At 36.9% G+C, this 27,974-nt stretch overlaps 1 protein-coding gene across 3 annotated transcripts in view; it reads left to right on the top strand.

The window, feature by feature from the left end:
• The window catches only part of SLC44A5 (solute carrier family 44 member 5), a 393,241-nt gene that overhangs the window by 319,474 nt on the left and 45,793 nt on the right, over window positions 1-27,974 (top strand). For all 3 annotated transcript variants that reach the window (XM_004758176.2, XM_004758174.2, XM_045064731.1), the window contains exons 7-12: window positions 652-736; window positions 18,143-18,271; window positions 19,126-19,186; window positions 22,636-22,759; window positions 24,158-24,241; window positions 27,337-27,449. In XM_004758176.2, coding sequence (XP_004758233.1) covers window positions 652-736; window positions 18,143-18,271; window positions 19,126-19,186; window positions 22,636-22,759; window positions 24,158-24,241; window positions 27,337-27,449 — 596 coding nt within the window. The remainder of the gene's footprint in view (window positions 1-651; window positions 737-18,142; window positions 18,272-19,125; window positions 19,187-22,635; window positions 22,760-24,157; window positions 24,242-27,336; window positions 27,450-27,974) is intronic.

The raw sequence follows: 27,974 nt of genomic DNA, 5'->3' as shown, positions 1-27,974 counted from the left end.
CAGATGAAATTGAGATTCAAAAGAGAATCATGGATTGCTAAATGGCAGATTACTATTCCACTCAATGCTAGTGATAGTGAATATCACCCTGCCTCATTATTATGCTACTGCCCACAATTTCAAACAGAACATCTCACTGAATTTATTTATCTTTTTTTAGTTCACCAAAGTGATACCTTTATTTTAGAAAATCCATAAAGGCACAAAAATTAACTAAACATATTATCCTGCTATTCATATATATTAATTTGTTTCTACATATGTTTTATCTGTTTTTGAAAAACTAAAATCTAATTATACTTTAATACTTTTTAGTGACCTGCTTCCTAAAATTAATGTATTGTGAATTTACCCATCTGTTAAACATTTTTTCAATATTATTTTCAATGGTAATATAGTCTTCCTTGTGGACATAAAATTCTGTAGCTAATCTACTGTTGATGGACAATTTCATTATTTCAATTTTTTATTATTACAAAAAGTTTTGAATGTTAGGCAGCTTAAAGGGGAGTTATGGACTATATTGTAGCTATTTGGGGAAAATGAAGCCAAGTTTTAAAGGTCATTATATTAAAGGTGTACAGGGTCTGAAATGATATAGACTATTTCCACCATCACTAAAAAGATTATTTTATGCTGTTTTCTTAACAGGAACAAGACCATTTTGTTTTACTTTAACTTGTTCAGCTGTACCAGTCCTTCCGTGGTGGTAAACCTACAGTGCCCTACTACACAGGTAAGGCAGAAAATGTGTTTCAATTTTGAACATTCTTGGATAAAAGAATAAGCAATTCCATTTGAATCCTGAGTGTGTATAGTTAATGATAAATTTATGGAAGATAGGAAGACATAAGTATGAGCACATGTTTGTTTATATACCATCAAAATAAGGCAGGATTAATTATTGTAGTATCACTAAAGATTTTCTTTGACCACCTAATTTTATAAAATGAACAAACTGCTGTCCTGAGAAGTGGCATTTTTTTCTCAAGGTCAGTATTAGGAAGAGCAAAGCTAGCTAGTATAATGAATAAACTTGAGTTTCTTAAGTGTCTTAACACAATAAAGCTTATTTCTGGTCATGTTACAGTATAAGGCTGGTGTTTGTGGTCAGTAGGCAGCTCTTCTCCAAACTCCTTTCACCTGGTCGCTCTGCCTTAAGACCTTATCATCTGTATCTACCTGCCAGAAGGAAACATAAGACAAATAAGCATCCCTGCTGCTTTTTAATTTTTTATTTTTTTTATTAACATATAATGTATTATTAGCCCCAGGGGTACAGGTCTGTGAATTGCCAGGTTTACACACATCACCGTACTCACCATAGCACATACCTTCCCCAGTGTCCATAACCCAACCACCCTCTCCCTGCTTCCCTCCCCCCAGCAACCCTCAGTTTGTTTTGTGAGAATAAGAGTCTCTTATGGCTAGTCCCCCTCCCAATACCATCTTATTTCATTTATTCCCTTCCTACCCTCCAAACCCCCAACACTGCCTCTCAACTTCCTTATATCAGGGAGATCGTATGATAACTGTCTTTCTCTGATTGACTTATTTCATTAAGCATAATACCCTCTAGTTTCCATCCACATTGTCACAAGTGGCAAGATTTCATTTCCTTTGATGGCTGTGTAGTATTCCATTGTATATATATATATATACCTCTTCTTTATCTATTCATCTGTTGATGGACATCTAGGTTCTTTCCATAGTTTGGCTATTGTGGACATTGCTGCTATAAACATTCAGGTACACGTGCCCCTTCAGATCACTACGTTTGTATCTTTAGGGTAAATACCCAGTAGTGCAATTGCTGGGTCATAAGGTAGCTCTATTTTCAACTTTTTGAGGAACCTCCATGCTGTTTTTCAGAGTGGCTGCACCAGCTTGCATTCCCACCAACAGTGTAGGAGGGTTCCCCTTTCTCTGCATCTTTGCCAGCATCTATCATTTCCTGACTTGTTAATTTTAGCCTTTATGACTGGTGTGAGGGGGTATCTCATTGTGGTTTTGATTTGTATATCACTGATGCCAAGTGATGTGGAGCACTTTTTCATGTGTCTGTTGGCCATCTGGATGTCTTCTTTGCAGAAATGTCTGTTCATGTCCTCTGCCCATTCCTTGATTGGATTATTTGTTCTTTGGGTGTTGAGTTTGATAAGTTCTTTAAAGATTTTGAATACTAGTCCTTTATCTGATATGTCGTTTGCAAAGATCTTCTCCCATTCTGTCAGTTGTCTTTTGGTTTTGTTAACTGTTTCCTTTGCTGTGCAGAAGCTTTGGATCCTGATGAAATCCCAATAGTTCATTTTTGCCCTTGTTTCCCTTGCCTCTGGTGTTGTTCCTAGGAAGAAGTTGCTGTGACTGAGGGGGAAGAGGTTGCTGCCGGTGTTGTCCTCAAGGATTTTGATGAATTCCTTTCTCACATTGAGGTCCTTCTTCCATTTTGAGTCAATTTTTGTGTGTAGTGTAAGGAAATGGTCCAGTTTCATTCTTCTCCATGTGGCTGTCCAATTTTCCCAACACCATTTGTTGCAGAGTCTCTCTTTTTTCCATTGGACATTCTTTCCAGCTTTGTCAAAGATTAGTTGACCACAGAGTTGAGGGTCTATTTCTGGGCTTTGTATTCTGTTCCATTGATCTATGTGTCTGTGTTAATGCCAGTACATACTGTCTTGTTGAGGACAGCTTTGTAATAGAGTTTGAAGTTTGGAATTGTGATGCCACCAACTTTGGCTTGCTTTTTCAACATTCCTCCGGCTATTCGAGCATCTCTGCTCTTAAAATCCTTGGCTTCGAAGTGTTCTTGCATTGCATTTCTACTTAAACAACATGATTATTATTTTTATATGTTCACACCTAGGTGCAAAGGAAGGACTAAAGGAATGCCACTGTGGGATAAAGCACAGACTTCAATGGGCAGTTAGTTGGGTCTTCCATAGTCTATCCCTCTTTCCTCCAGAATGTTCTTCTTCCCAAGGGAGATAACCCAGCATCCCACTGAGTACTATCTTTAACCCAAAGTCCAAGGATCTCTGGGTGGTAAGTCCTCTTTAAGGTCTTTACATTGAATGCACAATGGAGAATGAGGCTCAGACTATTAGAATACAACTCCAGATCGGAAAAGGAGGAGTGATAAATGCACAGTGGTTTCTGGTGCATGGCACTGGAAAACATTCTTATTCAACCTGCATTATATTCCCCATTTCATCCTATGGTCCTTTACTCAACTACTTGGAAGGTTATTTCCTGTCTACTATCCTCAGACCACATCATTGCTGAGCATTGGAGATATATGCTCTTTTGAGGGCCATAGAACTTTGAAGCTCCCTTCCTGTTGTGCAAATTTAGCACGTCAGAGATTATTTTAACAGTCAAAGGCCTTTTCATATTAGGTCATGAAATCTTTGGCAGCATAACTGCCTCAAAAATGTAATAGGCTTCTACCTTATTTGCTTCCTCTTTGCTCCATGTACTAGTAAATCACACCCAAAGATCTTCTCTGATCTAGTTGTAAATCTGCTTGCTTGCTCTCTTCCTCATTTCTCTCAAAGAATTTTGATATCTTATTTCCTGCTGAGACAAAAGCTAACTTGAGATATTGGCTCTTAGTTCTGTGACTACCTCTATCACAAGACTTCATTTTCTATCACAGCCACCCACTCCCAAGATCAAATATTTGAACTCTTCATATCAGTAGTTACCACCCTTCATAATCTCAATTTCAAACATCCCTATATCTGACCATCTCAGTCCCTCTAACATTCCAATTACAATCCTTCTATTTCCCTGGGACCTACAAATCCCTAATGTTAACCCTTTCACAGTATCCCTTAGTTCCCTCATGTTTTCATTTCCATCTCTGTCTTAGATTTCATGACTCCTCTTTAAATTCATTCCCTTATGTAAACCCTCAATTCCTTTTTCCCCTCCCAAGTAGTTGGACTTCCTTAAAAAATTTCAATCCTTAGCTAAGTGCAACTCTCTGCCTATTCTATGTCTAAATGCAGGCAGCTGTGAATTTTTGGAGAAAACATATATAATAGTTCTTCTGATTCAGAACCACTAATCTCAGTGGGCCCTTAGTGTTATCCCACAACCATGCTACAAACCCCTTGTCTATTCACTAGACTAGCCTTCTAGAAAACAATTTCACACCTTTTCCTCTTAAACCTCTAAGAACTCTGTGTCAATCTCTTTGTCAACCTCTGACTTTTCTTCCTATTTCACTGAGAAAGTGTAAGCGTTCAGAAGACAACTCTTAAAAGCTCCTACAGTAATATCCTCTTGCCTACCTGTCATCATTTGTGTTCATTTATTTGTTCAGCTTTTCCTTGTCATAATGTGGATGAACTGCATGTGCTCTTAAGGTCAGCCCATCCGTTTGTGCATTTTATCACACATTCAAGCATAGCACTCCAGAAATGTTCTGTTTGGTTTTTTTTTTTTAATATTTTATTTATACATTTGACAGAGAGAAAGATCACAAGTAGGCAGAGAGGCAGGCAAAGAGAGGGGGAAGCAGGCTCCCTGCTGAGCAGACAGCCTGATGTGGGTCTCGATCCCACGACCCCGAGATCATGATCTGAGCCGAAGGCAGAGGATTAACACACTGAGCCACCCAGGTGCCCTTGGGTTTTTTAATTACCACTTTTCCTTCTCTACTAAATCATCTCCATCAGTATAAAACATGCTGTTATTTCTTCTGTCTCAAAGAATTCTCTCCTTGATCCCACACACCCCACCCTCCAGGTACTGCTTCATATCTCTGTACCTCTTTTTTGCACAAGTCCTCAGAACAATAGTCTCTATTCAATGAATCTAAATCCTCTATTCTCATTCAGGCTTTTATTCCTACACCAATTTTTTCCAAGTGATACCACTGAACTCTGTATTATTAAACAAATGGCTAATTCTCATTTCCACATTTACTTGATCTAACAGCATTGTTCATTCAAGCTGCCCTCTTTATTTTTTTTTTTCAATTTATTTATTTTCAGAAAAACAGTATTCATTATTTTTTCACCACACCCAGTGCTCTATGCAATCCGTGCCCTCTATAATACCCACCACCTGGTACCCCAACCTCCCACCCCCTGCCCCTTCAAAACCCTCAGATTGTTTTTCAGAGTCCATAGTCTCTTGTGATTCACCATGTTAAGTTTTGTAGGAAATATTTTTGAAGTTCAAGCATTTGTAGGAATACATTGTATAAAAAATAGTTTCAAAACTGATATACAGTAAATAAACATGGTGGATGAACAATTTTCAGCCAAATTTTCACACATTGAGGTTTCATATATGGTGATGGGTAATGTGATTCTGACTTCCTTATTATATTTGACACACAGTGTTAGATATTGTGATTCTTTTTTTTTTAATTTTTTATTTTTTATAAACATATATTTTTATCCCCAGGGGTACAGGTCTGTGAATCACCAGGTTTACACACTTCACAGCACTCACCAAATCACATACCCTCCCCAATGTCCATAATCCCACCCCCTTCTCCCAAACCCCCTCCCCCCGGCAACCCTCAGTTTGTTTTGTGAGATTAAGAGTCACTTACGGTTTGTCTCCCTCCCAATCCCATCTTGTTTCATTTATTCTTCTTCTACCCACTTAAGCCTCCATGTTGCATCACCACTTCCTCATATCAGGGAGATCATATGATAGTTGTCTTTCTCTGCTTGACTTATTTCGCTAAGCATGATACGCTCTAGTTCCATCCATGTTGTTGCAAATGGCAAGATTTCATTTCTTTTGATGGCTGCATAGTATTCCATTGTGTATATATACCACATCTTCTTGATCCATTCATCTGTTGATGGACATCTAGGTTCTTTCCATAGTTTGGCTATTGTGGACATTGCTGCTATAAACATTCGGGTGCATGTGCCCCTTTGGATCACTACATTTGTATCTTTAGGGTAAATACCCAATAGTGCAATTGCTGGGTCATAGGGCAGTTCTATTTTCAACATTTTGAGGAACCTCCATGCTGTTTTCCAGAGTGGCTGCACCAGCTTGCATTCCCACCAACAGTGTAGGAGGGTTCCCCTTTCTCCGCATCCTCGCCAGCATCTGTCATTTCCTGACTTGTTGATTTTAGCCATTCTGACTGGTGTGAGGTGATATCTCATTGTGGTTTTGATTTGTATTTCCCTGATGCCGAGTGATATGGAGCACTTTTTCATGTGTCTGTTGGCCATCTGGATGTCTTCTTTGCAGAAATGTCTGTTCATGTCCTCTGCCCATTTCTTGATTGGATTATTTGTTCTTTGGGTGTTGAGTTTGCTAAGTTCTTTATAGATTCTGGACACTAGTCCTTTATCTGATATGTCGTTTGCAAAGATCTTCTCCCATTCTGTCAGTTGTCTTTTGATTTTGTTAACTGTTTCCTTTGCTGTGCAAAAGCTTTTGATCTTGATGAAATCCCAGTAGTTCATTTTTTCCCTTGCTTCCCTTGCCTTTTGCGTTGTTCCTAGGAAGATGTTGCTGCGGCAGAGGTCGAAGAGGTTGCTGCCCGTGTTCTCCTCAAGGATTTTGATGGATTCCTTTCATACATTGAGGTCCTTCATCCATTTTGAGTCTATTTTTGTGTGTTGTGTAAGGAAATGGTCCGATTTCATTTTTCTGCATGTGGCTGTCCAATTTTCCCAGCACCATTTATTGAAAAGGCTGTCTTTTTTCCATTGGACATTCTTTCCTGCTTTGTCGAAGATTAGTTGACCATAGAGTTGAGGGTCTATTTCTGGGCTCTCTATTCTGTTCCATTGATCTATGTGTCTGTTTTTGTGCCAGTACCATGCTGTCTTGATGATGACAGCTTTGTAATAGAGCCTGAAGTCCGGAATTGTGATGCCACCAACGTTGGCTTTCTTTTTCAATATCCCTTTGGCTATTCGAGGTCTTTTCTGGTTCCATATAAATTTTAGCATTATTTGTTCCATTTCTTTGAAAAAGATGGATGGTACTTTGATAGGAATTGCATTAAATGTGTAGATTGCTTTAGGTAGCATAGACATTTTCACAATATTTATTCTTCCAATCCAGGAGTATGGAACATTTTTCCATTTCTTTGTGTCTTCCTCAATTTCTTTCATGAGTACTCTTCAAAGTGTAGGAATAGAGGGCACATACCTCAATATCATCAAAGCCATCTATGAAAAACCCACCGCAAATATCATTCTCAATGGAGAAAAACTGAAAGCTTTTCCGCTAAGGTCAGGAACACGGCAGGGATGTCCATTATCACCACTGCTATTCAACATAGTACTAGAGGTCCTAGCCTCAGCAATCAGACAACAAAAGGAAATTAAAGGCATCCAAATCGACAAAGAAGAAGTCAAATTATCACTCTTCGCAGATGATATGATACTATATGTGGAAAACCCAAAAGACTCCACTCCAAAACTGCTAGAACTTATACAGGAATTCAGTAAAGCTGCCCTCTTTAAAACACTTTCTTAACTTGGCTTTTAGGACACAACATGCTTCTAGGTTTCCTCCCAACTCTCTGGATACTCCTCGTTAGTCTCCTTTGCTGGGTTTTCTTCATCTTTCCAACACCTTGTAAATGTTGGAGTTCCCTCCCATCACCAAGCTTAGTCATTTTCAAAATCTACATTTACTCTTTTGGTGATCTCATCTAGTCTGATGGTTTTAACATCATCTATATGCTGCCCTCCCTAATTTATATCTCCAGATAAATCTGCTCCCTAATCTCTTGATCTTTATATCCAACCACCTGTGCAATGTCTCTACATGGATATTTAGTTTGTATCTCAAATTTAACATCTCTAAAACTCAATTCCTAGCCTCTGACTTTATCCTTTAAACTATTTTCCCATCGTAGCTGTCTTCCCTCTTTCAGTTAAGGCCAGCTTTAGATACCATGGAATCAATTCTTCATTCCTCTTTTTCTCTCGTACTTCAGCTAATTCCTCTGATCTCCATTCAAAATATGCCTAGACCAAATTAGTTTTCACCATCTCTTCCTTTTTTCATAAAACCATCATCTCTTTTCTGCATTAGTTCAATGACTTTCTGACTGGTCTCTCTGACTCTATCCTTGCCCTAATTTCTACCCCTTACAGTCTCTTTTCTACTCAGCAGCTAGAGTGATCCTATTAAATATGTCACATTTATGTTTCTCTTTCATTTAGGCCTTGTCCCCATAACTTCCCAGGTTACTGAGATTAAAAGCAAAGTCTTAACAGTGGCCTTACAGGATCCTTCACTGTCTGTCCACCTTTGACTACATTTGCTGTTACTTTCTCTCTGCTCACTGCACTCGGGTTATATTACCCATCTATTGTCTGTGAAAGGATCCAGGAGTCCTCCTGCCTCAGAGCCTTGGACTTTGCTATTCTCTCTACCTAGAGTACTTTTTCTCCAAATGACTATGATTTGATGAATAGTCTTCACATCTTTCTCAAATGTTACCTTTTTTTTAGGGCCTCCCTTGATTACCCATTTAAAACTGGAATCTTGGTTACCCTAGCTGTTAGAGAATTTAGATAAGATTGGATATCATTGATAGCAATTTTAACTTCTTCCTGGGCAATTTCACTTCTGCCTTACTTGATTCCATGCTGTCATTAATAGTTTTCTCCAATCTAGCTATTGTCTGGATAATTGTTACCCTGAATTCCCTTTCCTATATACTGTTTATGTGCATATCCAATGGCTCTGATGGAGAGGGCACAGTCTCTGAATTTTTCCTCTGTTAAGCATTCCTCCTCCTAGTCATTTTGGTGAGAGGTGGTTGAGGGGATGTGTAGCTGAATATATCAACCATGATCCAGGAAAGGTGCACCCTGGAATGCTTCCGAGCAATCAGAAGTCATTACCAAACAGAAAGAAAAAAGAAAAAGAGAGAGAGAGACAGACAGACAGACAGAAAACAAAAAGAAAAGACCCAGCCAGAATGGGCCCCAAAGCTAAGGTTTGTAAGGTATACAAACAAAAATGGACAAACAAAAAGACCGACAAAAGTAAATGACAAGAAAAGAAAAAGAACCCAGCCAAAATGAACCCCTAGGATAAGATTTATATAATACTAGAACAAAACAAATACACAGAAACACGGATGGAAGAAAAAGATGAGAGGGTGGTTATAAATCCTCATTGTGCCCAAGGAAGGTTACTTTGATTCTTCCTAGGTGTATCTTGATATCTTTGTTAAAGGACTCAGCTTTCCAGAGATAAAGAGAGATTAAAACTCATTTATATATAGGGGTAGTGTTGATTAGGGAAAGAGGATTACCTTAAGCTTATATCTATGTGTATATTTTAAAAAAATAGAAAAGCAAAAGAAAAACGCAGGTATATGTATGAAAAAAGTTCAAGTTAAAAGGTAATTATGGAATATGTTATATTAAACTCATTGTAATGGTAAATAGGTTAAAAAATTAAAAAGAATAAGAATAGTGAGAATGAATTAAAAATAAAAGTTGTATCTATGAAATAACAGGTTTTAGGGCAATACTGGGAGCTTAATATCTTGTTTTCCCCTGATATTTGGGTTTTACAGTTTTATGGGGACCCTGTGATGGTTGTCCTCTTGTTCTTTTGGCTGGCTTTCTGGGGGAGGGGCCTGCCGTGCTGCTTTTCAGTCAGTCTTGCTTGGGTTGAGTCCTCCTGCTCCCTATCAAGGTGCTAGGCTCTGTGGAAACCGTTTTTTTCAGGCTTTTCTTCTCTGGGGTTTTTGTTTTTGTTTTTGTTTTTCCCTTTGGCAGCTTTTTGTGGCTTTTCAGAGGGTTAATGGAAAGCAAACTGCACCCAGACCTCCATCTCAGAGAGAAGCCTCAGTCTGCTTCTCTCTGGGTTGTCCAGAACACACAGAATCCCCTTTTGCAAACTCCGCTGAGCCGGGCTACCTCCCACAGGCAGTGCACATCCCCAGCCACTGTCTCGGGGATCATCCAAAGCACCTGCTTGTCTCTGCACCCCTGTGCCACTAAAACCATAAGCGATACTGGTCCGGGGAGTCCACTTCCAGTGCAGCCTCTGCTGGGACTGCTGTCTGGGATCCAGACCTCCCCAGAGATCCCAACTAGAGATAGCATGCTGAGATTTTAAAGCCCAGGCTGGGAGTGTTCCGACTCTTGGCCAGTCCTAGAGGCCACTGGCTAGTGCCCGCATGGAACTCTCTCAGGTGCAGGTAACCAAGGCAGAAGATAGAATTAATCATCTAGAAGACAAACTGATAGAGAAAAAGGATCAGGAGGAGGCCTGGTACAAAAAGCTTAGAAGCCTTTAAAACAGAATTAGGGAAATAAATGATGCCATGAAATGTTCCAAAGCCAGAATTATTGGGTCGCTGAGGGGGAGGAGAAAGAAAGAAGACTAGAAGATATACCTGAACAAATTCTCCATGAAAATTTTCCCAATCTGGGGAATGGAACCAGTGTTCCTGTCCTAGAGGTGGAAAGATCACCCCTCAAATCAATGAATCTAGAAAGACCTCAAGACACTTGATTGTGAAACCGATGAATCATAATTTTAGACAAGATCCCTTGAGAGCAGCGAGGGGGAAGAGATTCCTTATGTACAGAGTCAGGTCCATCAGAATAACATCAGACCTGTTCACAGAAACTTGACAAGCCATAAAGGGCTGGCAAGACATATTCAGGGCACTAAAAGAGAAGAACATTCAGCCAAGAATACTTTATCCATCAAGGCTGACATTCAAAATATATGGAAAGATAAAGAGCTTCCAAGACTGGCAAAGTTTAAAAGAGTATGGGACTACCAAGCCAGACTACAAGAAATATTAAGGGGGGGGTTCTATAAAAGAAGAAGGAATCCAAGAGTGTCATAGAACAGAAATTTACAGAGACAATCTATAGAAACAAAGACTTCACAGGCAACATGATGTCAATAAAAATTTATCTTTCAAAATCACTCTCAATGTGAATGGTCTAAACGCTCCCATAAAATGGCACAGGGTTCCAAATTGGAAAAATGACAGGACCCATCCATATGTTGTCTACAAGAGACCCATTTGGAACCTAAGGATACATACAGACTGAAATTTAAGGGATGGAGAAGCATCTTTCATGCCAATGGGCCTCAACAAAAGGGGGGGAGGGTAGAAAGAAAATATCCATCTGATATGGATTCTCATATCAGATAAATTATATTTTAAACTAAAGGCTGTAGTAAGAGATAAAGAAGGACATTATATCATTCTTAAAGATCTAACAATTGTAATTGTTTATGCCCCCAATATGGAAGCAGCCAACTACATAAGACAACTGTTAAGATAAAGAGCCATATTGATATGAATACATTAATAGTAGGGGATCTTAACACACCACTCTCAGTAATAGACAGATCATCGAAGCAGAAAATCAATAAAGAAACAAGAGCATTGAATGACACATTGGACCAGATGGACCTCATAGGTACACACAGAACATTCCACCCTAAAACAACAGAATACTCATTCCTCTCAAGAGAACATGGAACCTTCTCCAGAATAAACCACATACTGGATCACAAATCAGGGCTCAACCAATACCAAAGGATTGAGATTATTCCCTGCATATTCTCAGATCACAGGGCTTTGAAACTGGAGCTCAGCCACAGGAAAAGTTTGGAAGGAACTCAAATACCTGGAAGCTAAATACCACCTTGCTTAAGAATGCATGGATCAACCAGGAAATCAAAGAAGAACTTAAACAATTCATGGAAACCAATGAGAATGAATAAACTTTGGTCCAAAACCTATGGGATACAGCAAAGGCAGTCCTAAGGGGGAAATACATAGCCATCCAAGCCTCCCTTAAAAAAAATGAAAATTCCAGAACACACCAGCTGTCTCTCTACCTTAAAGAACTGGAGAATTAACAACAAATTAAGCCAACTCCACACACAAGAAGGAAGATAATCAAGATTAGAGCAGAGATCAATGAGATAGAAACTAGAAATAGAGTAGAACACATCAACGAAACTAGAAGCTGGTTTTTTGAAAGAATCAATAAGATCGATAAATCATTGGCCAAATTAATCTGAAAGAAAAGAGAGAAGGCCCAAATTAATAAAATTATGAATGAAAAGGGAGAGATCACAACCAACACCAAGGAGATAGAAACAATCATCAGAAGTTATTATCAACAGTTATATGTCAATAAGTTAAGCAACCTAGATGAAATGGATGCATTCCTGGAAAACTATAAACTTCCAAAATTGAACCAGGAAGAAATTGACAACCTGAATAGACTGATATCTAGTAATGAGATTGAAGCAGTGATCAAAAACCTCCCAAAAAACAATAGCCCGGGCCCTGATGGATTCCCTGGGGAATGCCACCAAACTTTCATAGAAGAAATAACACCTATTTCATAGAAGAAATAACACCTCTTTGAAGGTGTTTCAAAAAATTGAAGCAGAAGGAAAATTTCCAGAGTCTTTTTATGAAGCCAGGCTTACCCTGATTCCCAAACCAGGCAAAGACCCTACCAAAAAGGAGAATTTCAGACCAATATCCCTGATGAATATGGATGTTAAGATTCTCAACAAGATCCTAGCTAATAGGATCCAACAGCACATTAAAAAGATTATCCACCATGACCAGGTGGGATTTATCCCTGGGTTGCAAGGATGGTTGAACATTCGCAAATCAATCAATGTGATAGAACAAATCAATAAGAGGAGAGAGAAGAACCACATGGTCCTCGCAGTTGATGCAGAAAAAGCATTTGACAAAATCCAGCATCCGTTCCTGATTAAAATGCTCCAAAGTATAGGGATAGAGGGAACATTCCTCAACCTCATAAAATCTATCTATGAAAAACCCACAGCAAATATCATCCTCAATGGGAAAAAGCTCACAGCCTTCCCGTTGAGATCAGGAACACAGGATGCCCCCTCTCACCACTCTTGTTCGACATAGTATTAAAAGTCCTAGCAACAACAATTAGACAACAAAGAGAAATAAAGGTATCCAGATTGGCAATGAAGAAGTCAAACTCTCTCTCTTTGCGGGTGACATGATACTTTATATGGAAAACCCAAAAGACTCCACCCCCAAACTACTAGAACTCATACAGCAATTCAGTAATGTGGCAGGATACAAAGTCAATGTACAGAAATCAGTTGCTTTCTCATATACTAACAATGAAAAAATAGAAAGGGAAATTAGAGAATGATTCCATTTACTATAGCACCAAGAACCATAAGATGCCTGGGAATAAACCTAATGAAAGAGGTAAAGGATCTATACTCAAAGAACTACAGAATATTCATGAAGTATTTGAAGAAGACACAAAAAGATGGAAGAGCATTCCATACTCAGGATCGGAAGCATAAACATTGTTAAAATGTCTATACTGCCTAAAGCCATCTATACTTTCAATGCTATCCCAATCAAAATTCCACTGGCATTTTTCAAAGAGCTGGAAGAAACAATCCTAAAATTTGTATGGAATCAGAAGAGACCCCAAATTGTTAAGGAAATGTTGAAAAGTAAAACAAAACTGGGGGCATCATGTTTCCTTGATTTCTCGCTTTACTACAAAGCTGTGATCACCAAGACAGGATGACACTGACACAAAAACAGACACACAGAGCAGTGGAAGAGAATAGAGAGCCCAGATACAGACCCTCAGCTCTATGGTCAAATAATCTTTGACAAAGCAGGAAAAAATATACAGTGGGAAAAAGATAGTCTCTTCAATAAATAGTGCTGGAAAAATTGGACAGCTATGTGTAGAAGAATGAAACTCAAGCATTCTCTTACAGCATACACAAAGATAAATTCAAAATGGATAAAAGACCTAAATGTGAGGCAGGAAATCTATCAAAATCCTAGAGGAGAACATAGGCAGTAACCTCTTTGACATCAGCCCCAGCAACTTCTTTCAAGATATGAAAGAAGGCAAAGGAAAACAAAGGAAAAGCAAACAAAGGCAAAGGAAACAAAAGAAAAAATGAACTTTTGGGACTTCCTCAAGATCAAAAGCTTACGCACAGCAAAGGAAACAGTCAACAAAACAAAGAGGCAATCCATGGAATGGAAGAAGATATTTGCAAATGACAGTACAGACAAAGGGCTGGTATCCAAGATCTATAAAGAACTCTTCAAACTCAACACACACAAAGCAGATTATCACATCAAAAAATGGGCAGAAGACATGAACAGATACTTCTCCAAAGAAGACATACAAATGGCTAATAGACACATGAAAAATGTTCATCATCATTAGCGATCAGGGAGATTCAAATCAAAACCACATTGAGATACCACCTTACACCAGTTAGAATGGCCAAAATTAACAACACAGGAAACAACAAGTGTTGGAAGGGATGTGGAGAAAGGGGAACCCTCTAACACTGTTGGTGGGAAGGCGAGTAGGTGCAGCCACTTTGGAAAACAGTGTGGAGATTCCTTAAGAAACTAAAAATTGAGCTTCCCTATGACCCTGCCATTGCACTACTGGATATTTACCCCAAAGATACAGATGTAGTGAAAAGAAGGGCCACCTGTACCCCAATGTTCATAGCAGCAATGGCTATAGTCACCAAACTGTGGAAAGAACCAAAATGCCCTTCAACGGATGAATGGATAAAGAAGATATGGTCCATATATACAAGGAGTATTATGCCTCTATCAGAAAGGATGAATACCCAACTTTTGTAGCAATGTGGACGGGACTGGAAGAGATTATGCTGAGTGAAATAAGTCAAGCAGAGAGAGTCAATTATCATATAGTTTCATTTACTTGTGGAGCATAAGGAATAATACAGAGGACATTGGGAGATGCAGAGGAGAAGTGAGATGGGGGAAATCGGAGGGGGGGGTACAAACCATGAGAGACTGTGGACTCTGAGAAAAAAACTGAAGGTTTTGGAGGGGAAGAGGGGGGTTGGGTGAGCCTGGTGGTGGGTATTATGGAGGGCACACATTGCATGGAGCATGGAGTTTATGCACTGGGTGTAGTGCATAAACAATGAATTTTGGAACATTGAAAAGAAATAAAATAAAGATGGAATCTTACTCAGCTACCTTTTATCCTCTAACCTTTCTAGCCTTATTTTTCTCCATAGCACTTATTACCATCTTATAACAAACAATTATACTTATTTGTTGTTATCCATCTCTCCTCTATTAGAAATTAAACAGCTTGAGGGCAAAAATTTTATTTGTTTTATTCACTGTGTTTCCAGTGCCTAGAACAGGCTCCGAGCAGATGATCAATAAGTATTTGTTGAAGGAATAAATGAGTGAATTAATATCTTCCTACTCCCAGTCTAGGAAATTTTCCACTGTACAGATTCATTATTCCCATGAGGAAACAAAAATATCTTTGTACAGATTTTTTTTTTAATATACCCATGTACATTTTATTTACATTTATGTAAAGTACCCCTCTAGATCATGCTTTTTTCATAGCAAATGTAGTGTTTTCACCTACAGATAGCTCTTCTACTCAGCAAATTCTGATTTGTATTAGAATGTTAAAGTATATGAATTGCAGATTTAAAAATAATGATGAAGAACTATATTTTAAGTGCCCTTTGTGGTCACACAAAGAGGCAGAATGAGTCAGAATGTATTTTTGCTGCCAGTCATGGAGACTTGCTTTTAGTCTGCCAGGCATTAGTCTATCTACTGATCCAAGCCATATTTTTATGCATTATGTTTTTTGTTAACTGCCAGCATAGTCCAGACATGTGTCACAAGCGTTTAGAGGACAGACTGTGATCAATTAGGATACTGTGCCTCAATGTGACCTTCATTTTTGGCTAATTATATGTTGATTGCTACTAATCAGCATCGTATTTGAAATGAACAAATTGGTCTGCTAGAGGGAGAGAGTAAAGAGAAGTTGCTATATTGTATTTTAAAGCTCGTTTGTGTCTGGAATGAAATTTGATGTGCTTCTCTTTAACAAACCACTTTTTACCATCGTAATTACTTTCTTGTATACGTTGCATACACAGCACTGTTAATATGGAGTATACATTGTGTGTGTGTGTATTTAGGAATATAGAAATCATGGTCCCAACTCAGTAGTTCTTATTGTCATTTAAGGCCTGTGAAAGCATTAGTACTTTCAGTATTCGTTTTATAAATCCATTTAAAACTACCTGAGAGGGGAACTAGTGAAGTTATGTTTCAAACCATATTATTGTCAAAGTCTAAATGTAAAGTATCTTCCAATATGTTAAAGGTTTACTCAGTCAGCTTAGCTCCAATCAGAGTGAAATTTTGACATTTGTATTGATGATAACCTTAACCTTCTCTTTTTTTTATGATTTTATTTATTTTATTTGACAGACAGAGATTACAAGTAGGCAGAGAGGCAGGCAAAGAGATAGAGAGAGAGAGGAGGAAGCAGGCTCCCTGCTGAGCAGAGAGCCCGATGCGGGACTCGATCCCAGGACCCTGAGATCATGACCTGAGCCGAAGGCAGCGGCTTAACCCACTGAGCCACCCAGGCGCCCCTAACCTTAACCTTCTTTAAAAAAAAAAAAAAAAAAAAAGTGAGCCTCTTGGGGGCTTTGAATGTCCCTAAACAGTACTTCAGCTTTTGCAGAAAAATCTGTGAAATTTAAATATTTCCTCTAGAGGTGTGTGTGTGTATGTGTGTGCACGTGTGCACACACACCTGCGCATGAATGCCTATGTATATATGAGTAACTGTCACAGAGGAGATACATACAGAGGTGTGAATGTGGAGACAGGTTGTTTGCCATGTCAGAACTTGTAGAAGAAATTCAGTTGCTGCTGCTGCTACTACAAAACAACATTAACGGTGAGATTTGACATATCTATTTAGTTTTCTAACTCTTCCCTTAGCTGTGGAGTTGACACCAAATGTTTTTGTGTGCAGTAGAAACATGACCCAAATAATGGGGAAGAGCTGTCAGCTAAGCAGCAGTGTTTTTACCTAGCTGCCAATGGATTGAGCTAGAATCTGGCCAGTGAGAAGTTAACAAATTACAGCAGGCTTGTGGAGCAAGTCAGAGCTGAGAAGACTTTCATAAGGAGGAACCAAAAGGTGGGGGAGAAAATGTCTAGGGACTGCAACTCTGATGGCTTAATGGGATCTTTGTTTTTTGCTTTTTGTTTTTTTAAATTACAAACAAAAGTAAAACTGATAGAGTGTATCTTTCTGGATTCTGCTTTCTCTCTGTGGAGTCCGTACTTAGATTTCAGTCACTCCACAATGGCTCTGTAGACTAGTAGTCACAGTGATCTGGTTTGGTATTAATAGGCCCTCTAAAGTCATTAATGTAAAATAATTGCATTGGTGAACTCTCTGCCCACATTTGGCTGGTGTTGTTGGTAAAAGACTATAATAATGAGTGCCACAAATAGTCCCAGTTTTGTTATTTTCTTATAGTAGTAAGTCCAATATTATATTTTGAGAATTGTTGAGAATTCACTGACATGGATAGTTATTAGTGGCATAAGTTATCAATATTTGGAGCATTTTTAATGACAATTTTATTCATATATAGGAAAGGAAGCAAGATTCTAACCCTGAATATACATAAACTACACAGGCAAAATTAATCTTGCGAAAAATTAATCTTGCATTATACTCTTATCTACTAACTCAGAAACTAATAAGGGAATATTTTATTAAAAAAATCCATCACTGTCCTGTGGTAGTGGTCACATGAATCTAAACATGATAAAATTGCATAGAAATGTAAATGCATGGATGCACACACACACATACACACACAAATAAATGAGTGTATGTAAGACTGGTAGAATCTAAATAAGGTTAGTGGGTGGTAACAATACCAATTTTTTGGTTGTGATATTGTTCTGTAATTGTACAAGTTATTACCATTGATTAAAACTGGGTGGGATATGTTATTTCTACAGCTACAAGTAGATCTACAATTATTCAGATGTTAAAAACAAGCCGTCATTGTACAACATCTATTGTCTTAACACAAATCATTGTCAAAAGGCAAGAAGTAGAGATTGATAACTATTACATGAAATTTTATTTTTTACATAAATTAGAAAATTGATGCAAGTTTCTTTGATGGAAAATGGTGCTTTGCTTCTTGTAGTGGTAGATAGCTTAGAAGTCTAATCTTAGAGATACTTCCTTGGTTTATTCAATTCAGTTGAGTCTCCACCACTGTGTTTTCCTTTTCTTCCCAGATCTGTGTCTCCAAGTGCCCAGAAAAGTTTCTAACCTACATGGAAATACAATTTTCATACAGAAAAAACAAACACTATTGGACATACTACAGCCAATTCTGCAAATCCCCTTTTGTTAAGCCTGTGAAGGTATGAGTGTTTAAACTTAAAACTAGACTTTATATAAAAGAAGACTTTAACTCTTGTTTCAATCTCAAGTATAAGATGAGCATTTGTAATGGACAAGCTCCTAAATCCTCTAGGAAATTATTATTTATTATTCCATTAAGACACAAATGCATGTGTACATACAAATTTACATGCACCATTTATAGCATATCATCGTGTAGACTTTGGGTATTATTCAAAACTCTTAAGCCTGGTAAGTTACCTTTAGCTTTAACTATTCCCTGAAACCAACAAATTCTCTACTTGGCTGGACCCTGTCATCAAGATCTAGGAGCTAACTAATGGCAATATTAATATTATCATTTCATTAATGTGGTGATGAAGATCCATGACTTAGTAACAAGTAGAATTTTACTTCCAAACTCAATTTGATAATTATTCATTTAAGAATAAAATCCTCAAACCCTACCTAGGTTTGGGACTTAAGAAGGAATTCTAAAGCCCCATTAATTTAAATAGTATTAATGGCTTCTAACTTAGAGAAGATGCTGTTTTTCCAGAAAACAAAAAATGAAGAATTAGAGACTCAAAATGTGACTAAGACATAGATACACACTTTCAAAATTGTGTCTTGACTTCAGTGTGTCTGGTTTTATTATTGTTGATTTGATTGAACTACAGTTAGAACATTTTAGAGAATTTGTCAAATAAGTATGTGTGTATGATAATCTTAAAATCATTCTTATAGGGGAGTAACATGAAATAATAAGATAATTATGGAGTTAAATTTTCGAAGGACACAATTTTTATACTGAGAATAAAAGTTGTCATTACATAGCCTTTGAAATGTTAATATACTCTTCCTTCCATTTTAGACTCTCTCACAAGTCTTACTGGATGATGATTGTCCAACAGCAATTTTTCCAAGCAAACCATGTAAGTGGTTATTATTTATCTTATCTTAGAATATATAAGAAGTTACTTAATTCAGTTCCCTAATTTCTCTGTTGACAAAATTGAAGACAAGAATAGTTGTATGATTGGCCCAGTGTCCCAGAATTAATTAGGAGAAAACCAAAGCTAAAGCCCATTCTCCTGACTCCAGCCAGAGACATTTCTACAGGAGATCTGTTAGTTTTAGGGTTTTACTGCATCAAGATACACAGAAAAGATTAAAAACTGATTCTAAAAGCCCAGATTGATTACTTACATGTGCTCTATAAGCACATGTAAGTGCACAGACATAAACTTGCATACTCTCACCCCTGAATTCAGCCAAAGAGTTTGTTCCGAAGTTGCCCGGGGTGTGATGGTGGGACATAAACTTGTCCCATAATTTGAAATTTGAAATATTTATGTATCTCTTAAAGCAATCGATATTTTATATTTTTAATATTTATAAATTTTATTTAAAGTTTATATAAACTTCATTTCATTTTCTTTTTTAAAAAGTTACACAATCACTAATATTCCATTCCTACAAATATAATCCTAACCCAAGAGAAACAATGTTACGTAAAGATGCCCATCACAGTGTTATTCAGAAGAACTAAAAATAAAGAGAAAAAAAAAAGAAAATTAAAAGAAATACTCTTATGTCCAAGAGCAATAAAGTGCTTAAATAAATGATGATGTATTCATTAAATGGAATATTTTAGAGTTATTAAATATAAGTACTATGTAATATAATGTTAATAAAATGTTATGTACATTATAATGATATTTTATAATTATAAATTATGTAATTATAATATAATTATATATAAATTACTATAAACTATAATAATTTAATGTATAAATTAAAATAAACAAAAAAAGCTATTCAAAGAAAAATATTGGAAAGAAATATGCCAAAATAGTATGGATATTTTGGAGATGGCAAGACTGTGGGCATTTCCTCTCTTCTTTCTTTTTTCAATTGGAGTAGAAGGTCATGTGCCATTTTCTATTTGAGTAGAAAGTCAGGTACCATTGAAGTAGCTACCGCCAAACACAATGCCTTACGTTCCCCTCTCCCTTTTCTTTGGGTCACTGAGGACCCTGATGTAAGATGTAGGTCTTTCAAACAACTTCATGCTGCCAAGAATAATGTTACAAAAGGATAAAAATGAATCCTTAGTCACTGAAGATATAGTAGGCATAAGAATATAAAACATCCCTGCCCTTACAAGTGTACTGTTTAAATCACACAATATAAAATGTACACTGGGGATACAAAAATGAATATAGTACAGTGGTGCTCATTCCCCCAATAGGTAATTAAACATGTTACTTAATTGAATAGTATATAGCAAATAAAATTCATTTATTAAATAGTTTATGAAAAGAAATAAGTAATATTTTTTAAAAAAGAAGAAACAAGGGGAAACCCTGCATTTATTTTATGGTTATGACTCTCAAAAAATTTTCTTGCAGAGAAAGACTAAAAAGAAACTAATCTAAAATGTTAGAGTTCATTTTGGGTGGTAGGACTATGTATTGTTTTGCATTTTCCTTCTTATTTTCTCTACTTTTCAAATATATAATGGACATATTTCGCCATTGGAGTTAACTGAATAAAATTGCCCAGAATAGGATTGGAGGACTCTGTGGGTGGAAAGAGTCCTATTATAAGGCGTGGCAAAGGAAAGAATGCACAGTAAAACTAAAGGGAGGCAGGAGAGAGCCTGGGTATGTAAGCCAAAGGAAGAGAGTTTCAAAAGACAGGGTTTGTCTACCATGTCAAAGACTCAGAAAAGTTAGCTCAATTAACAGCGAATATTGACTGAGTTCTACTATATACCAAACACTGTGCTAGATAATGGTTGAGTTCAAGCAGGATAATTACTAAAAGATATTTGGAGGTTTTGGCCATTAAAAGATTATTGGGATCACTGGGAGGAAAATTTCTTTGGAGTGGTGGGGACAGCATGTGATTGGATTGAGAGGTAATAGAAGCAGCTGGTAGAGACTACTATGTCAAATTTGCCAGGGAAGAATCAGAAAAAGATGAGAAGATACTGAAGGACTCAGCCTTATTTTAAATGCTCTAGGAGATCAAAGTAGGTAGACAGGAGATCATTTTAAGCCCAAAAGGTCAGGAAAGTCTTGGTAAAGACCTATTTCTTCATTCCCTATATCAACTACTTTAATATTTTCAAGCTTAAATTCCCTGAAAAGTCCAGCAAATCTGTGATGCTTCCTGTAAGAAAAAATATGAAAATGATCCACTTCTGATTTCTCTTCCCTCTTGATTTAAAATTGGGGTTTTAAAATATTTTTAGTAATACAGGTATGTAAAGAAGCAAGGATTCTATTTAATCAAAGTAAGTGTATAGAAAATTGAACAGTGAAGTAAATCTTCTGAGGAATTATGCTAGTCTACAAAGTGTGGGCCATTTTGATAGCTTTAGAATTTCTATTTCCAGTCCCTCCAAAAAACCAGGTAAATGAGAAAGCTGGAAGACACAAATTATTAAGACTCCACAAATAAAATTTCAGTTGTCTTAATGGCCTGAAGTTTGAGATAGTCCTTATTTTTCAAGAAATTATTCACTAATCTCCAGTTTTCAAGGTTTCAGTCAAGGAGTATCTATATATTTTTTTTTTTTTTAAAGAAAAAGTAAACTCAGAAGTCCTGGGTGGCTCAGGTGGTTAAGCGTCTGCCTTCAGCTCAGGTCATGATCCCAGGGTCCTGGGATAGAGCCCCATATCAAGCTCCCTGCTCAGCAGGGAGTCTGTTTCTTCCTCTTCCTCTGCCTGCTACTCTGCCTACTTGTGGTCTCTATCTCTCTGTCAAATAAATAAAAAAATTCTTAAAAAAAAGTAAACTCAGGACATCTGGGGGGCTCAGCCTAATAAGCATCTGCCTTCAGCTCAGGCCATGATCCCAGAGTCCTGGGATGAAGCCACACACACACCTGGTTTCCTGCTCAGCATGGAGTCTCCTTCTCCCTTTTTTCTCCCCCTCCCCACTGCCCTCTCTCTCTCTCCCTCTTTCTCTTAAATAAATAAAATCTTTAAAAAAAAAAAAAAAGAAAGAAACTCAGTCATACAAGTAAATATAGCCTTTTTATTAAATTTTTTTTTTACCATGTGAGATGTTATCCGTATTACTCTTTTTTTAAAAAACCTATGCTGTGCATCTTACTTATTAGCGACTTGATGAATGTACCATGAGTAAAATAACAAGTTTAGAGTGTAGCTTCAGACTGTGATCATATTTGCTTTCTACAGCTGTCTGAGAACCGTCAGAAAACCTTCTGACCATCAAGTAATGGACAATGTTGAGCAATATGCCTATACATTGTCTAGCAAGAATTTGGTTATAAATAACAGAAAGCTTAAGAAAGGGAGAACATAGAAGAAGTAGAAAAATAACTACCATAATTTTATTTTTTTTACAGTTCTCCAGAGATGTTTCCCTGACTTCACTACTAAAAATGGCACTTTGACAGTAGGAAATAAAACAACATTTGAAGATGGAAGTGGAAAAACAAGAAATGCTATAGAACTCAGGACAGCTGCAAAGTATGTTTGTTTGCATTCTTATTTTCAGTATGGATGAATCCTATTACTGTACACAAAACTAAAACTTCCATTAGGTTAAGGGTAATAGAGGAAGAATATGCATTATTATGAAATACACATGTCACTGTGATTTGGAGACCCTGGTGTAAGTATTGTTAAGAAAAACAGATAAAGGAGAAGCCAAAGTGAATTAGAAAGTGCAATGATGTTTTTTTTAAATGGTTAAATCTTTCATTATCAACAGATAAAGAAATGAAATTTCCGTAAGCATGTTGAAAGACCTTAATGTACTTGTTGAGGGAACACAATAAAAAGATGATGTTTAAATCACCATTCAAAAAAATTGACTAAAATTATGAAACTGCCAGATGTCTTAAAGGGAAGAGGGCCTTAAGAAAGTCAAGACAACCATGGTAATGTTTCTATGTACTAACTACAAGGAAGTCAATTTACTCTTTCCCTTGCATACACATCATGATGTTTCAGGTTATAGGGAAATATAATTCTCTGGGCAGGTAAAGTCCCATGTGTGCACAGAGTATCATTGTATAGCTCAGTTGTTGAATTAAAAGTGAAACATAAAGATACTCTAAAAATGTTTTTCTCTTCCAAAGAGTTTAGCAGTCCAAGTAGAATACAGTAGGCCCTGCATATTTCAAATGTAATAGCAACATGATGGATTTCACTACTATAAATCTGTGTGAACCAAATCACAAAATAATAGTACAAGTGCAGTTCCACTGATAGAAAAATTCAAAACCAAGTGCAACTAAATGAAATTACCCAGTGATGCATAGGGAAGTGGTAAAACTGAAAAAGAAAACCAGGGAATTATTAGCACAAAAGTCAGGTCTGTGGTTACCTTAGTGGAAGGAGGAGGTGTTTGTAACTGGGGCCACTGGGAAAGGGACAACAGTGTTGTAGTTACACAGTACATTCACTTCTGATAATTCGTCAAACTGGACAGTAATGATTTGTGCACTTTTCTGGATGTGCTCCATGGTGCCTTCCTGCAACAGCTGTCAGAGGATTAGGAAAGCGAATTAAGGATGATGGTCATTCTTGACTCTATGGAGTTTGTAAGCTAAGAACTGATCTTATTTAAATTCATTTCTTACAGTGAAATTTCTGCAGTATTGAGGACATGTCACATATGTTGAAAAGGGATCTGTTCACCATTCTTGAAAGCCACGTTCTCTGTGTGTGGCTATAGCTGCCTTTGTAGTATACCAAAGTGACATCTCACATATTGTGGTGGCTGGGGAAGGAGTGCCTCTTGATAAATGGTTTCTAAAAATATGTTTTGAACAGCATCTTGCAAAACCCCTTTTATCATAACAAGAACATTTCTGTTTAGTGGCAGTCAAAATAATTGACTTTTTCCTCCTTTGAATTCAGTCGTGTCAATAAAATCCTTGATGCAAGGGCAATTGGAATGAAAGTATTTGAAGACTATGCATCAACTTGGTATTGGATTCTCATGTAAGTGCAAATGCTGGTGTTTCTTCTCCAGCCCCATTTTATCCTTGTTTTTATTTTATCGCTTTTGTCAAACTCCCCATTCACGGCGTCTAGGTGGCTCAGCTTGTTAAGCGTCTGCCTTTGGCTCAGGTCATGATCCCAGAGCCCTGGGATCAAGCCCCACATCCAGCTGTCTGCTCCGTGGGGAGGCTGCTTCTGCCTCTACCCTTCCCTTCCGCTCCTGATCTCTCTGTCTCTCACTCAAATCTTCAAATAAATTTTTAAAAAAGAAATTCCCCATTCATATTTGTGAATAAAAGTTTGACTCAGTTCCTGCCATTTTCTTTTTCAGATAGGCTGAAAATGGGGCAAAGATATTTGCAAATATACCCAGTGTTACAAAAGTTAGAAGAATGAAAATTTGAACTTTATTCATTAAATTCCCAATAAAAGTACTTGTATAAATATGCGTGAAGTCATGTGGGGACAACATCTGTAGTATGTTAAGTTACAGTGAATGCAGCTTTATTAATTAATTTATTTATCTATCATTTTATTTATTTATTTATTTATTGTTTATTTATTTATGAGTCTGTTTTCTCATTTGTACTTCCTTTGACCTCCAAAGGATCACTCTTATTTTATAACACCTTTTCACATAATGTTTGTTATCGTCAGCACCCAAGGTCACTGTGGTTATGAAGAGCTGAAAAATATATATGAAAGGAGGAGGAGATTAAGAATTTTTAGACATAAGATTTGCATTCCTGAAAGGTATGGGAAAATGCAATCACTCTACTGGAGCAGGTTCATGTGTCTGATATATTTAAGGCTATTGTTACTCTCTGGCTCTTATATCACCTTCTTATGCTGTAAAAGCGTCTATGGTTCCCTAGTGATCAAAGAGCAAAGAGAAAACTCCTTCAGATTGTTACAGGGTCCTTTATAGCCTTGTCCAACTAGTTTCCCAGATTCATCTCCACCCATGTTACTTGATTAACCCTATAAACACATGAAATAACACACCCATTCTTAAGACTGTCAAGTCCCCTGTTTTTGCACATTCTGTTCTCTTTCCTAGCACATCCTTCCTGTGTCCTGGGCAACTCTGTTCAAATTATTTAAAATCATCTTTTGTGTAAATTTTGAAGTCTTTCTTGACTTCTCCAGATAAAATTACATTCCCCTTCTGTGTTCCTCCTAACCACACACATGCACACGCATGCACACACACACATACCCCTATACATACACACATGCTTATCGTCCAGATAGCACCTAGAATTGTATGTTATTTACCTGGATCTCTGATAAACTATGAATTCTTTATCTAACTATGTCTAACTCATTCTATTTTTCTACCTCCCAGTTTGGTCCTTGAAACATAGATGCATAGAAAATGTGGGTTCAAGGAACAGTTATAAAACCACGAGGGGAACAAGAGAGATATAATATATATAATATAATATGTAATACTTAATAAAGTCAAAATTGTTTTGTGTGTAAAATAGTAGTGATTAGTTTTTAGAGCTGTAAAACTAGCTAGTGTTTTTTGAGATTCTACTCATTTCGATGCTTTGTCTTAAACACAATAATTATTTTCAGTGTGTATCAGTATTTCAGGGTCTCTCTCCATAGCAGAGATTGTAGTCTACACTTGACAGTGGTAAACTTGTTCCCCTATTGTCAAACTCAAATATCATTAGATAATTTGCATATTTCTTCTTTATTTTGGCTTTTTAACTACTGTCTGAAAAAGTATACATTATGATAGACCTTTCTATTTACCTCATTCCCAACATACACTGAAACCCTTTCCACCCAGGCACAGCTCACACCACTAGAACATAAATACTCCTTATCTTTGACTCTTCTGGTTCTCCATCTATCTCACAAATATAAAGCCAAAGACTAATATGCTGTGCCTTAGTTTATTCAGTTACAATTTTATGCAGGAATTAAAACCACAGAGAATAAACAGCTATATTTCTTTTCTCCCTCTGACCTTTTTGTTTATTCCTCTGGGACTATGCCATAGAATAATCTTTCAACCATATTAAATATTTAAGCATTAAAGTATCTGTGATTTTAGTAGGGAATGCCTTCTGGAGTTGAAAGCATAGGCTTTGCAAGAATTGTGACCTTAGAAATTACTTTGATACAATGCTATCCTCTATTCAGTGACAGTATTTATTAAGATTTTTTTTTTAAAGATAATACTTGGAGACCATAAACTCAGTAAATTTACCAGGTAATGTTTCTGTTTGGAAACTTACAAAGAGTATCAGAGGTATCAGTTCTTAATGGAAACATCATCCAAATTTCTAATCTTAATGAGTTCTGTTTAATGAAATTACCTAGAAGAATTCAATATGGATTTAACCTGGATATATGGGCTGGGGGTGGGAGGTGGGGAAGTATCTCTAGTATTTCAAACTCCAGGATAAAATTAAAACCAAAAACATAGTCATGCTGCTGATTGCTTTATAAAGTCATATGGCCCAGGAGATACAGAAGCTGTATCATAGCTCCATATAATGGCCCACAGATCACTGGGGACCTGAGATAGATGTCTGGTGATGTCAAACATCACAAATTATTAAAAATAATTAGACTGTAATAATGACTACAAAGCCATGGATTCAGGAACTGTGTGGGCAATTATTTTTCTTTTCTTCCCTAAGACTGCTCTCTTACTTCTAAATAGTTCTGATGTATAAGGTTTCCTTCTGTTACTATCATGGATATGTTTTATAATTTGTCACTTAGTGAGATGTGTGGAGGGGAAAAAAATACAGCATGACAACTGTGGCAGATAGGCCAAAACTGTAGGTGGAAGGAATTGTGTTTTTCTTTGAACAGTGGTTGCTACTGGACTTCCATTTACCGAGGTATACAGATTTTGACTCAGGTGTGAAGTTCCCGACGGTCCGACTCTTTCATATGGAAGTCTTAATAGAAACTATTGTTTGTACTTTTTAATATTATAAATATTTCCATAGCCAGCTAAAATAGAATAATCTGAGATTATTCTGAATAGAAATGTTGTCTTGCTGTTAACTTTATGTTATGTTTAGCACACTTGACCCCTGTGTGTTTTATGCTTTTTCCTCTAGTGGCCTGACTATCGCCATGCTCCTCAGTTGGATGTTTGTGATACTCCTGAGGTTCATAGCTGGATTCCTTTTCTGGGTCTTCATGGCGGGTGTGATTGGAATTATAGGTTACGGTAGGTATCGCCCTTCTTAAAAATCACAACTATTCAAAATAGTCCTTTTCTTTCAGTTGCCATTATCAATTATCAGAAAGCATTTAACTTGCAGTAAGTTTAGTTATTTACTTCTCACCCCAAAGTATTAAATTGAGAAAAATTATTTAATTTTGCATATATTATTCCTATAACTTTTATCTTCTTTATCTTGAAAAAAAGTGCTATTAAAATGTTCTACATGTTTTCCTTAGTGACCTTTGGTCCCATGCCTTATGGTTATTAAGATGGAGATAAAAAGAATACCATTTAGGTTAATGAAAAACATTTCAGAAAACTTATTTTATTCATTTAACTTTTTTGTTTGCTCAAAGGCTAGGTCTATGTAGTTACAGAAGTGTGATCTCTTTTTCTCTTTCAATTTACTAATTTTAATCCAGGTACTGTCACACTTTCTAATAGCTGGCCAGTACTCCATAATGAGGCATCACCCTCTAGAGGCAGGTATTCTGAATTACACTCTTTGGGTGGAGAATTACTTTGTAT

The sequence above is a fragment of the Mustela putorius genome, unplaced genomic scaffold (assembly GCF_011764305.1).
Source record: "Mustela putorius furo isolate JIRA1106 unplaced genomic scaffold, ASM1176430v1.1 tig00003853_pilon_pilon_pilon, whole genome shotgun sequence".
NCBI lineage: Eukaryota > Metazoa > Chordata > Mammalia > Carnivora > Mustelidae > Mustela > Mustela putorius.
This window is presented reverse-complemented; position numbering and strand designations above follow the sequence as displayed.